Below are 14,251 nucleotides of genomic sequence, written 5' to 3'. Positions count from 1 at the left end.
TTTCTACAGATACGTGTGTGCAAATGGAAGGCAGAAGTTGACATCAGGTGTCTTCCTCTGCTAGTTCCTCCTTGTTCTTAGTCTCTCACTAAAAGCGATCTCATTGAATTGAGAGGGTCACTGAGCTCCATGGGTCTGCCTGATCTCCATGCCCATTGTTAAGATTACAGATGTGTATGGCCATCCGCATCTCTTTATGTGGGTGTTGGGGACTCAAACTCGTGTCCCTTTTTGCTCCACAGGCCTTTTACCCACTGAGCCACCTCCTCAGCATGGTCAAATGTTAACGGCTCTTGAGTCCCTATTGCTATGCACCCATTTAAGCAAATCTGCCAGAAATACTATCTTAGGCCCAGATGGAGCACATAGCAGCCTTCATAGACAACTTTGCAAGAATGGGAAACCACATCAAAGAAGGTTCTGAACAGCCCTCCCCAACGACTCCATTCAGACTCCTTTCCCGAAAGCCCAAGGGGCCTGAGACTGACATCTCAGTCTGGGGCCAAGGAGGGGAGGATCCTCGCCCAGAACCTGAAATCACACTAAAATATCAACCCTCAAATATGTTCTGTTGCATTAAAATACTGAAGTATAGCCCGACTGTATCCTGAGCAGACAGTGCGGGAAAACACGGTAGCATGCCGAGCAAAGCGTCTCTAAGACGACAGCTGCTACTTCTCCCCAGTCCCAACCACCTGTGGAATTAATGCTATTGGGCACTCAGCACCGTCAGCTCTGCTCAGAAAGCAGCTCTGTGGCAAGGCTCACCTTGATCAGCCCAATAAACAGGAAAGACCTGATGTTTAGTCTGAAGATGATTTAAATCCAAAGTTGGCTCCTTGCTATATATAAAATTCCCTTTGATGTTGCTAGAGGATATTCCAAACCATTCTTGAACAGCTTAGAGGGATATTTAATTCTTTATTAACCTTTCTTACATTCGTCTAACTTTCCAGCCCCTGCTTTCAGTTTTTTTTTTGTTAAAATTTGTTTTTATTTTCTTTTATGAGTATTGGAATATATGTATGTACCATGTGTGTGCCTGGTGCCCTAAGAGGCCAGAAGAGGTTGTTAGAGTCCCTGGAACTGGAGTTACAGTGAGCTGTCATGTGGGTTCTGGGTCTTGAACTTGGGTCCTCTGTAAGAGCTGCCAGTACTTTTTATTTGCTGAGCCATCTTTCCAGCTCCCAGCAGTCTCCAATTTTAAATGCAGCAACTAAGGCTTGCATAAGTCAGGCACCTGAAACAGAGCAAAACAGAGTCCATGCCCAGTGTCATCCCAGGGATCTTTTCAAGTCATGCTGGGCTGCAACAGTTATATACCAGCTAAACTAACACAGGCTAGTTCACAGTAGCAGAGAAAGGTGGACTCCTGGGGGCAGGTGGCCCTGGCTTGTGATGTGGGATTGCCCTCTGTATGCTATGAAAATGTTTTATTGCCATCGGTTAATAAAGAAGCTACTTTCGGCCAATGGCTTAACAGAGGAAAGCCAGGCAGAAAATCCAAACACAGATGCACACAGAGAGTAGGCGGAGTCAGAGAGATGCCATGTAGCCTTTGAAGGAGACAGACGCCCCAGGAACCTTACCGGTAAACCACGAACATCATGGTGAAATACAAAATAATAGAAATGGGTTAATTTAAGATGTAAGAGCTAGCTAGAAATTTGCTTAAGCTATTGGCTAAACAGTATTGTAATTAATAGAGTTTCTGTGTGATCATTTCGGGTCTGGGTGGCCGGAAACGAACAAGCAGTCCCCGCCTACAGGCTTGGATCACAGCGTGGCCACACTCCAAATACAAGACACTTCACATGTTTCTTTACCTAACACCCAGTTTCCTGAGCTGTCAAAGACGGACATAATTACTAGTTGGCCACGTTGCCGAGAAGATTAAAAACTGTATCGTTAGGGCTGAGAAGATGACTCAGTTAATAAAGTGTGTGCCTTGCAAGCATGAGGACCTGAATTCCAGCCCTAGAGCCTACAGAAAAAAAAAAATCATAAGACAAAACTAAAAAGCTGGGCTTAGTGGCACGTGCCACATTCCAGGGCTGGGGAGGGAGGTAGAAACAGGCTCACGGGCCAGCCAGTCTAGCCTACTTGTTGAGTTCCAGACCAGTGAAAGATCTTGTCTCAAAAAGGCAAGGGGGACAGCGCCTGAGGAATGACGCTCGAGGTTGCCCTCCAGCCGACATATTTATAGGAACACATGTGCATTTACATACATGTAAAAGAGACGTCAGTGTGACTGAGATAATGCTAAGTTGCCAGCCTTCCTCAACTCAAGGAATCTTCAGGACCATAAGCGCTAAAAGGTACACTGGGGGTGCTGCCTAGATGAGGGTCTCTCCTCTTTCACTCCACAAAGGCTGGCAGGGCGCATCAGAGACAGTGAGCCTCAAAGGCTGAGGTTGCCGGAATAAACAAGACATTGCGTGGGCCATCAGAAACCCAGGGGAGCCGTGCAAAGGGTCCCCGTGATGCTAATAAAAGGCTCTTGAAGCACATCAAAGACAGGAAGGCAGCTTGAGAATCCAGGAGACGAAGCGTTCAATGGTGCTGGAGCCAAGAGCGGAGCAGACACAGCCACATACGAGAGGCATTCTCGCTGCTGTTTTCTCTTTAGCACTGCGAGGGTTAGGGAAGCCAAAGACGAAATGTCTTTTCAAGCAGGTAGGTCGACAACCCCGGGTCCAGTACTGGCAGCTGGTACTCCTCCTCTACTGCTCATAGTCAGCCCATCTGCAAATCCCTTCAGAATATGTCTTCGGTAATTCCTCGATTTGTTTTGGAAACAGGATCTCATTAGGTAGCCCAGCCTGACCTGGAACTAGCTACGCAGACCAGGCTGGGCTGTCACAAAGAGCTGCCTGCCTCTGCCTCTGGGGGGCTGGAATTACAGGCAAGTGCCACCAAGCCTGCTCTATCTTTACGAGTTTTTTTTAAAGGCAGGGAGCAGGACGGCTGGTGAAATGGCTTAGTGGGGTAGAGGCACCTGCTGCCAATCCTGAAGACCTGCGTTTGATCCCTGGGGACCCACGTGGTGGAAGGAGGGACCTGATTCCTGACAGCTGTCCTCTGTACACCGCATGGATGCATGCACTCCCCTCCACCTCTGACAAGGACACCAAACAAGTTTAAAACAGGGGTTGCCAGGTCTATAACTGAGGTGACAGAAAGTTTCCCAAAATGCACAGTGCCCTGGCTTTGGTGCCAGCACCATGTAAATCAGGCTCAATGAGGGCACTTGCCTGTAATCTAAGCACTCAGGAGGTAGAGGCTGCGCATCAGGAGTTCAAGGTCAACATCCTAGGCTTCACAGTAGGTTCAGAGCCAGGCTGGGCTATGTGAGACCTCATGTCTACATGATGCCTTATGTCGGACAAATAAACAAATAGGCAGACAAATACGGAAACCTGGCCAGATGTTAATGGATTCATTCAAGACAGACACCCTACTCTGCAGGAAGCAAATACTTCAAAAATATTTTTGAAAAATGAAACTCTAACGAACTCTAACAAAGCGTGCGGTATCTCGGTTCTGAAATATGCCAAGGTCGCACAAGCTCGGGAGGCCCAAAACGACAGGAATTCGTGTTTGTTCTTGTCAGCAGTAAAGGCGCCACAGAAATCTTCTCTGAGGTCTAATATGTCCGCACAGAGGCTAGGGGGCAGGGGCTTCGGAACCGCGTGTGGACATATTGCCAAGAGCTTGTCTGGTGACACACCAGTGATAGGAAATGCACCAGAAACTTCCTGGTTCTTCTTCCCACTTCAAACCACACCAGAGTAGACCTAAAAGGTTTGCATAACTGTCTCTGACATATGGAAAAAAAAAAACCCACCCCAGATACGTTCTAACACACAGATCCAGACATGGATTCTGGAGAACGGATAATGAATGGGCTGCTTGGTGGCCAGGCTTGAGGGTGACCTTCAGTTGCTCACGACTCTCAGTGACGTGAACCTGCCTGGAGCTGCCTGGAGCCCACACTAGCTTGCTGGTCCCTGTGTCCCTTCTCGGGTTTATTGAATGTCACGCAGCTGCCATGCCAGCTCAGCTCAGTTCCCCATCCCAGTTCTAGGCCTGTGGATCCCTAAAGAGCTCATCTTCTCTCCACTAAGAAAGGGTATTATTATCTCTGTGAATGACCTTTTGGGATTTCCTGACCCTGTGCAGATAGCTTCAGGACATTACCTTACCTGAAGGCTACCCAGCCTGCCATCTACAGAGGAATCCACCACCCAGCCGGCTAATTATATGCTACTGTACAAAAGCCATGTGGTTACAGTGTAGAAAAAGACCACAGGGAAATAAAAAAGGAATGATGTCAGAGCTCGGGCCCCACACAAACCCAGGGACAACAAAGCAAAGAGGATGCAGAACGGTCCGGGTGTATCCTTACTTCATCAAGATCAGAACGGGGGTGGGGGGGTGGGGAGGGGGGCTGGTCAACTGAGAAGCTGCTAGCTTAGCATGCCTGACTTGGAATAAAGAATTTTGAAGCCAAGGAATCTTAGAAGTTGTCAGCTCCATCAGCTCACTATCAGGAGAAAAAACTGAAGGCCAAGAGAGGAGCTCCGTGAGCCGCTGAGGTTCAGGGAGCTGGTGAGCCTGCCAGGTTGAAGAGTGTGTACACCTCCCGTGACTGGAGCCCCCCCCCCCACCTGGACCTCTGCCACCTCATTTGCTGACTCTTTCGTGCAGCCGTGTTTTGTATTCTTCGCTATAATCAAGCTGTAATCATAGGCACCAAGAGTGGTTCTTTTTTATAAGTGAATCTATTTTTTATTTTATGTGCATTGGTGTTTTGTCTGTATGTATGTCTGGGTGAGGGTGTCAGATCCCCTGGACCTGGAGTAACATACAGGTGTGAGATGCCACGTGGATACTGAGAATTGAACCCAGGTCCTCCGGAAGAGTTGTCAATATTCTTAACTTATGTCTCCAGCCCCAAAGAGTGGTTCCTATGAATGTTTGGACCTGATAACTTGAGACCTGACTCCGGCCAGACAGAAGGGAGGGCTGTCTTGTCAGGGGCCGGGATCCTTAACCTTAGTTTTGCCTCCCTGTTCCACCATCGCCTAAATTAGAAGTATATCTCGTCTGAATGGCTGCAAAGATAGGTCTTGGAAACGGTTTCTGGTTCTAGGCTGGAGCATGTATGTGAATCAAGATGGCAGAAGTAAGGAAGAAGCAGGAACTGGTGCAGTTGCAAGCTCTTGAGTAACAAACCCTTCCTTCCCAGGAAACACCCAGAAGAGGGGCAACACGAGAAAGGAGAAGGAAGGCAGGAACCAGAAAACTCATACCGAACTCTCTCATTAAATGCAGTGAAGGAAACATCCCCCCCCCCCCTCCAGTGACTTCAAAATGCTGTCATACAAAAGCATTTCCTGTTACTCAGGCAAAATCCTTCTCTGTGCACCGCCTGAAACGGTTTAGCCTGCACCTCATCTACCATCTGCATCGAACTTGAGACTTCTGGAAGAATCACTTGAAGGAGTGAATGCAGCAAGAGCACGAGGAACCAGTCACACAAACCTAGAAGATACCCCTAGTAGAACTGATGGGGTCTATGGCATGGGGCTCTGGAGGCAGAACACAGGGGGAGAAGCATGCTTGACACATGCAAGGCCACGTGGCCAGCAGTCAGTAGAAGCAAAATGAACCCGAAAGCCAATGTCATGGTGGTGGTGGTGGGGGGAGGGATAAAGAAAAGCTGGGCATAGGGGAACTGTGGCGACACAAAAGCAAATTCAGGCTTCATAAAAAATGCAACGATCTTCCCTCAATTTGCATAAACCACCAGGAAAGAGCACGCTGTTGACAGCTGAGAGACTGAGCACTGGCTGCGGGGCTTCAGACACCCTGGAGGATGAAGGATCGCTAGTTCTCTGGCTGGGATAATGGTCGCAGAGATGTGCAATACAATGATTTTATTTTTCCTCCAGACACATGGGTAAAATGTCATTGAGTCTCTCTTCATCCTGAAGCCCCGGGGACTTGCATTTACCTCAAAATGCTTCTGTTGTCTTGCTTTACTTTTTCCTTTTGTACCATGTAAGTGTTTTAGAGGGTGGGAAGAAACCAAATTCTCAGATCTTAAGTCAGGTGTGATAGCGTGCAGCTGTAATCCCAGCACTCAGGAGCGGAGGCAGGGGGACTGGGAGATTGGGACCAGCATAGGCTACTCAGAAAGACCCTTCCTCAAAAAACCAAAAAAACAAACAAACAAAAAAAAAAACAAGTCAACGATAGTAATATTTACAACTTTGAACCCCGAAAATTAAGAGTGTAAATAACCGTATTGGTAGAACACCTTGACACATGAATTTAACATAGAAAAATATTAAATTAGCTGACTTTTAAAATACAATATTTGGGGGCTGGAGAGATGGCTCAGCAGTTAGGTGTGCTGGCTGCTCTTGCAGAGGACCCAGTGTCTGTTCCCAGAACCCATATGGTCTCCCACAACTGTCTATAGCTCCAGTCCCAGGGGATCCAATGTGCTCTTCTGGCTTCACATACATTCAGGCAAAATATTCATATACATAAAATAAAAACAAGGAACTCTTTACTTACATTTATATAATTTATATTTACCTAATATTTTGAATGTAAATATTGGATACACTGACCAAAAGAACAAAAAGAAATTTTAAAGTGAATTCAGTATTGCTATTAATTTGTATTATTTTGTTGGTGTTATAATAATATTGGTATTATTTATTTTAAATACATATGTGCATGTATGTATATATATATTCATACACACATATAATGCACACAGTATAAAGCAAATAATTATGTTTATGTCACCAAAGGCTAAGATTTTTTAGTAGGACAGATACAAGTTATAAATATAAAAATCAGAGATTTTTAAAACTCTACAATCTGCACACACAGAACACAAACATACATTCGGACAAAATACTCATACACACAAAATAATAATAATAGCAATAATAAATGAAAGCAGACTACTCTCTGTAGTCTAAAAGATAAGCTAGAGATGGCAGGATGAACTCATGCCTCACTGTTTTCTTAAAAACTCAAATCCCTTGGCATTGTCCACTGTGGAGACCAGAAGCGCTGACAACTGGTACCCAGCACAGTGGTGTCTAAACATCCTGTCCCAGTCCACGAAACAAGGACCCCTTGGAGAAAGGGCCAGTTCCGGGCCTCAGGAGGACACAAACAAGATGAACCTGGACCATTTGCAACAACAAAGAAATGATCCAAGAGGACTTGAGATATGTCAGAGGACATGGAGGCCATGACAAGGGAGAAGGGAGATTATCTGAGACACCAAAGGAATAACTGCAGTGTAAACAGGGGAGCTATTTTAAATTCACTAGTTAGAAGTGATACTGAAAATAAATACAGGCTACCTTCAGAGGTTGCCAGGGCAACAACTCATTACTTTGAAAAGTGAGGAGAAACGACAATGAGTAGGCACTTTATCTAGTTTCCCCATAAAGATTATATTTTAAGATGAAATAAAAAAGTTCAGCTATAACAAAGGAAAGGAATAAGTGAATGAGAAAATAACTTTAATTAAGCAATGGTCGTGAAAATGAGAATCGAAAACACGTGGGCCTCTTGACATTCCGGACATCGCATAGAGAGAGAGACCAACAGGAATGAAGTTCACGGCAGAGCAGATGTCTTTGCAAACATTGAATCTGCATCTGGCCATGCTTCGAGACGTGCTATCAATTTCCACATGCAGGCATGTTACATCAACTGTCCACTTGATGGGACCTGGAATCAGTTGGGAAACAAACTCTGGCCGTGCCTGCGAAGAAGGCTCTAGACTGGGCTAATTGAGGCAGGAAGACCCACCCTGAATGTGGGTGCATCAAGGGCTGGGGTCTTGGACTGAATGAAAAGGAGAAACCATGCTGAACACCAGAATTTGTCTCCCTCTTCCCCTTCTGCAGACGCGGTGTGGATAGCCTCCACGTGTTCTTGACTGTACCCGCACGATGGACTGTACCCGCAGAGTGTGAGCCATAGTAAACGCCCAGATAAAAACAGACAGATGACTAGTGCGGTCACAATGAAAATGATCTCCAAATGACAACGGTAAATGGCTATTGTCAGGGGTGTTGTCACAGTAAGGAGACAAGCAACTGTGAGAACAGGAAATAATGAGATGGCGGTAGGTAGGCATCGCGTCATCACAGTGAATGCCAAGGAAAACAGAATGAAGGAGACGGCTCAGCGACTAGGAGACTCGAGAGACATAGCAACCAGGGGCGATGATGTGTGGGCTCTGTTTGGCTTCTAATGCAAACAAGCCAGCTGCTGAAAAAAGTGTGTAACTCAGTCCCGGCACTGGAGTGTGGAGCAGATCAAATACTAAGAGAATTCCTTTTTTCATTTGTGCAACGTTGGGAGCCAGACCTAAAGTCTTGGACGTGCCAAGCACCAGAAAGGATTTATTTTTAAGGTGTGGTAAGGATTATCTTGAGCTGGGAAAAGGGATCAATCAGTAAAATACTTGCAACAAGGGCCTGAATTCCATCTCTAGAACCCTCCCTGGGGAAAAAAAAAAAAAGAAGAGGTGCCTCAGTGGGTCAAGATGACAGGTGCTGCCAACCTTGATGACCTGAATTCCAGCACCAGCACCCACACAGTGGAAGGAGAGAACTGACTCTCACAAATTGTCCTCTGACCTCTATGTATGCAACACCCCCCCCCACAATTTTCTGTTAAAGTTATATACTAACTATTGACAAACGAAAAGGTTTGCTCTCTAGGATTTGTTTAGATAAGCAAAGGGGCTGAGAGGAAAAGGTAAATAAGGATTGTCCACATACTGACAACCAAACAGACAGGAGGGATATGTGGGAACATACTACATTATGTCTAGTTTTGTGTATGTTTGTGAATGCCATCACGAGTAGCTCTTTCAAAAACATTTCACGGGCTGGGGTGCGGCTCGGCTGGAGGGTTTGCCTGGCATGCGTGTGGGTTTCAACCCCAGCATTTCAAAACCCGGTGTAATGCCAGCCAGCACTGGGAGGTGGAGGCAGGAGGATCAGAAGTTCTATGTTAGCCCTGACCACATATTGAGTCTGAAGTCAGGCTGGACTACATGAAACTGTCTCAAAAAAAATAAAATACATTTTAAAACTCAGACATACACAAGAAGGATGAATACAAACGTGTAAGTTAAGTTTTTGAACAAAATTACTATTTTTTAAATTTTGTTTTATTTTTTTGGTTTTTCGAGTTAGGGTTTCTCTGTGTAACAGTCCTAGCTATCCTAGAACTAGCTTTAAGACCAGGCTGGTCTGAAACTCATTGAGATTCGTGCCTCTGTCCCGAGTGCTGCGATCAAAGGCGCACGCCACTGCCGCCTCACAAAACCATTAACTTTTAAGTGACAGGAATGTGGATGCTTCATTTTCTAACACAGAAAGTGTTCACGACAGCGAACGAATTTTAAAGCAGTCAAAGCCAGCCACCATTTGGGGACAGTTCGGGTTACATGGCTTGTGAAAGTGAAAAGATCTAAGCTGGCATTTGCTACTAATAGCCTAAAAACTTCGATGCAAACACGCACATGTACACACGCACACACATGCACAAATGCATGCACGAGCGCGCGCGCGCACACACACACGCACACACACACGCACACACACGCTCAGACCTGAACCACTTCATTTCTCAGGGAAGGACTCACAGCAGATGCTACCGTGATTCACAACTGTCCTGCTTAGATGGAAAGGGTCTCCAACTTACAGGCACAGGGAAATCCATGTGACTGTCGCCCAGACGCACAAGGATGATGTCATTTATCTTGAACAACCTGCCTGTCACCATGCACCCTAAAGTCTAAAGTCTCAATGCCTTGAACAACTGAGGGCTAACAGCAACCTCATAGAAGCAGAAAGCTCTGGTTTTTGTTTTTGTTTTTCAAGACAGGGTTTCTCTGTGTAGCTCTGGCTACACATATTTGGATCATATTCACCTTCATCTCTGTCCTCATAGGCTTTCTGTTACTGCACCAAAACACTGTACAGCTGGGGCAGGAACACGGAGATAGGAACTGAAGCAGAGCCCCTGGAGGAGGGACACAGCTAGTGGCTTGCTCAGCTCCCCACCCGCCCCAGACAGTGTGTAGCCTTGGAGCCTGTCCTGGAACTCACTCGGTAGACCAGGCTGGCCTCGAACCCACAGAGATCCACCTGCCTCTGCCTCCCAAGTGCTGGAGCTGAAGGTGTGTGCCACCACTGCCTGGCTTCAGCTTGCTTTCTTGGGCACCTGCTCAGGGGCGGTACCCCCCTCAGTGGGCTGGGCCCTCCCCCCCTCAGTGGGCTGGGCCCTCCCACATCCATTACCAACTAAGAAGATGCTTCCAGACCTGCCTGCAGACGGGTTTAGCAGAGACAATTTCTCCATTGAAATTCCCTCTTCCTAGGTGACTCAAGTTTGTGAATTGGTACAAACCAGCCAACACACACTCTCACTCTGCTAATGTTACTCCTAACCCCAGTCAGTTCCCCTTGTATTTTCACATCATTTATTCATTTTTCATTCATTCATTCATTCATTCATTCATTCATTATTTCTTTTCTTTTCAGTGACTGGGCAAGTTCCATTAGTTATAGATTGGCAGGAACATAGCAACTTGCCAGGGGCTACACCATTGAAGAAAATGCCTCCCTTCCCCCCCCACAACCATTAACTGAGAGGTGGGGCCTCATGAGCTCCTCCCCTGAAAGTGTTCATGATCTGGCATGGGACAAGGGACAACTACAACATAAATCAAGCAGCACCTGCTGGCTCCTCAGTCATGTGGAGGGCCCTCGCACACCAGGGCTGCCGTGACAGCCAGAGGCTCGCTGCCCTGGGTCTTTCTCCTACCTGATGATGACACACTGGTTCTCTCTGTCAATGATCATGTTTCTGTACATACTGTCGGCGAGGGCATAGATATGAGGCGGGTTCTCATACTGCGCCTAGAAGAGCAAAACAGAAACCAAAACCAAACCACAGTGAGTTTCTTTGTGTGGACTGATCAGTGACGCCATGGCACACAGCTCCAGCGTTCGGTGTTTACAGGCAAAGGTTTCGAGACTCCGTGATTCATGAGAATATCCTAGGTTATGGCCTATTACACTCTGGGGAAGCGAAGGTGGGGTTTGGAAGGACTCCTCCAGAGGCATGCCTGTGACTCAGCCCTCAGACACGACCAGGTACACCACCCTTCCACCCAGGCAAGCCTCTGCAAGGACATTCTGCTTCCAATTCTGGAGACCTTTGGCAATGCTTAGAAAAGGATCTGCTAAGTCCCTGGGTCTTGCTTTGACCAGAATTCTAAACGCCGACAGTATTTTTCTTCTCTGTGAGGCAAGTTGCTATCCTTGGATCTCACTGGGGACTGAGGGGTATTTCTATGGAGAAGGAGAAAAACTTGTACGTTTTCCACAAGAAAGTGGCAAGAGGTGTGGTTCCTCACAGGGAGGAACTGGTTTGGCTAGTTTGTTTCCTTTCTCAAGGGGAGGGCTGGAGGTGACACACTACAATAAGAGAGTCTCCTGGGTGTGTTAAAGGGTCTTTAGTTACGTACAGATTTAAAATTAGAGACTGGAGAGATGACTCAGTGGTTAAGAGTGCTGGCTACTCTTCCAGAGGACCCAGGTCTCCGAGGGTCTCACAAGGAGAGGGAGAAGATGAGGAGGACGGCAATTTTAGAAGATAAATCCACACAAAAACATAAGGAATAATTTGCTTAAACCATCCTTAAATTTTCTTACACAGGGATGGACTTGAAGAAAAGGGTGCTGCCTGAGAAACCGCTGCATACTGCCAAGCTCTAAAGACCTCAGTGGCAAAGGGGGTTGGAGGGGAGAGGGTGAGAGAACACTGTATATAAGCAAAGTACTCGTGTGTCCCAGACCCAGTGTCCCTTACCCATAGGGAGCCACCTAGTAAGAGCCGGAGGCTCTTCTCGGGAATGCAGAACTCCTAACAGGGCTCAAGGTGTATGTTAAGCATGCCTTCATGGTGACAGGGGAGGCCAGCTGGGACCGCAGACATGGTTTTAGATGGGCTTCTTCTCTACAGATGAATGAATCAGAACGATGTGTAACCTCTGGGAAAACAGACAAGCAGAACGTTGTCTGGAAGAACAGAGGGTGCAGACTGGAAGGAGGGGGAGTGGCGAGAACGCTGCCCAGTGGAGGGAAACGAGAGACAATCTGTGCTGGCTAGTTTACATCAGCCTGACCCAGGTGAGAGGTGCCTGAGAGGAGGGAGCCCAGTTGAGAAAATGCCTCCATAGGCTGGGGTGGGTGCAAGCCTGTAGGGCATTTTCTTTATTAGTGACTGAAGTGGGAGGGCCCAGTCCATTGTGGGTGGGGTCACTCCTGGGCTGGTAGTTCCTAGGTTTTATAGGAAAGCAGGCTGAGTAAGCCAGCGGGGAGCAAGCCAGAAAGCAGCACTCACTCCTCCATGGCCTCTGCAGACATCAGCTCCTGCCTTCAGATTCCAAGTCTGTTTGAGTTATTGTCCTGACTTCCTTCAGTGATGGGTTATAATGTGGAAGTGTAAGCCAAATAACCCTTTCCCCCCCAACTTGCTTTTGGTCACGGTGTTCATCATACAATATATAGCAATAGTAACCCTGACTAAGACACAAGCCTTTCCCATTAAGGTTCCTAAGCTGTTTAATGGAAGCTATACCCTTGGCTCTTGAGGGTCACTTACACTCCTCCCATCCCCAGACAGGATCTCATGGATCTCAGGCTTGCCTCCATCTCCCTATGTGGCTGAGGGTGACTTTGAACTACACTGTACCAGGCCAGGTTTATTCAGTGTTGGGGGTGGAATCCAGCACTCGGCCTCAGCCCCATCTCTGAAGCCCGATGCTCTCTGCTGGTTTCCTTCCCATCCGCATTTTCACCCAGCCTCCGACCTCGGTGCCTACGGGAGTACTGAGTAGCCACCTCCTCTGATGTCCTATCTCTCAATCGAGACCCCCAAAGCCATTACGATGTGAGTTTAACTCCAGGCTCCGTAGATTGTGGTACTGCTCCCCTGTGCAGCTGTTCCCTCCTCTGTGAAACAGGGTAGATAAAGTGATACAGTTCTCACATGGACGGGTCTAGCATTGTTGCAAGCACACACCGTGCCTAACACTCAGTAAAAACTATTTGTATAACAGTGTTACCAAGAGCAATGAAAATAAAGATTTTTTTCCTTTAAACTATAACATTTCTATACAGAGAACTCTTAAAAAGATAAACAGCATAGAAGAGGGTTGGCACACAGTGACTCTCCAGAGAACTCGAAAGACACAGGTCTGTGCTTGAGTGTGTCCACGTGTGTGTGTGTGTGTGTGTGTGTGTGTGTGTGTGTATCTCAGCTCTTCATGTTGGAGCCTTGCTGTTACTGGTGGGGGTGGGGGTGTCAGGCCAGCTCCATGCCAGCTGCCCTAGGATTGTGGACTGGAGTGCCAGGGCAGGGCGCGGACCTCGGCTGACAGTGTTGTCCTTGTGCCGGCCCCTGATAAAGGCGGTATTATCAAAGATCTCCCGTGGCAGCCTCCTTGAGCTCCAGCTACCAGCAGCGTTTATCCGGCAACAATGGGGTGCGCACTAGCTCCGGGTGAATGCCTTCCACTTCAATTGGATTTATGTGTGCTTTTGTTTGGCTTCCAGGGCTGGGATTAATAATGGCTCTTGTGTTTCTGCTCTGAAGAAAGGAAGGAAGAAGATGCAGAGTCTAGGGCTGAGCGGTGGGATGAGCTGCAGAATGAGACACGTTGGGAAGGATTGCTGGTTACACTTCTAACCCACAGATGAAGTGACTGTGGAGTGGGTGTGGACAGAGAGCAGCCACTTTAGTAAACGAAGTAATGCAAGATGCATTTTCAAGCCAGAGCCAAAGCTTCAAGGGTTCTAATTCTCAAAGTTCCCAGCATCTCATTGATTTTTACCTATGACTGATTTTCCTTTTTGGTTTTGTTTTTCGAGACAGGATTTTACTGTAAAGCCCTGGCTGTCCTAGGTCTCTGAAGACCAGGCTGGTCTCGAACTCGCAGAGATTCCCCTGCCTTTGCCTCCTACAGTGTGCCACCACTGCCTGGCTGACTCTTTTTCTAAGTGTGTGTGCGTGTGTGTGTGTGTGTGTGTGTGAGAGAGAGAGAGAGAGAGAGAGAGAGAGAGAGAGAGAGAGAGAGAGAGAGAGAGAGAGAGAGAGAGAGAGAGAGAGAGAGAGAGAGAGA

The 14,251-nt window shown here is 47.2% G+C and overlaps 1 protein-coding gene across 3 annotated transcripts in view; it reads right to left on the bottom strand.

Moving 5' to 3' along the window:
- Window positions 1-14,251, bottom strand: part of Myo1e (myosin IE) — a 188,605-nt gene that overhangs the window by 81,233 nt on the left and 93,121 nt on the right. For all 3 annotated transcript variants that reach the window (XM_050125645.1, XM_050125638.1, XM_050125653.1), the window contains exon 4: window positions 10,888-10,982. In XM_050125645.1, coding sequence (XP_049981602.1) covers window positions 10,888-10,982 — 95 coding nt within the window. The remainder of the gene's footprint in view (window positions 1-10,887; window positions 10,983-14,251) is intronic.

The sequence above is a fragment of the Alexandromys fortis genome, unplaced genomic scaffold, assembly GCF_014885135.2.
Source record: "Alexandromys fortis isolate MF-2015 unplaced genomic scaffold, M_Fortis_MF-2015_v1.1 scaffold_22, whole genome shotgun sequence".
NCBI lineage: Eukaryota > Metazoa > Chordata > Mammalia > Rodentia > Cricetidae > Alexandromys > Alexandromys fortis.
Note: the sequence above shows the minus strand (reverse complement) of the source record. Positions and strands in the feature narration are given on the sequence as shown.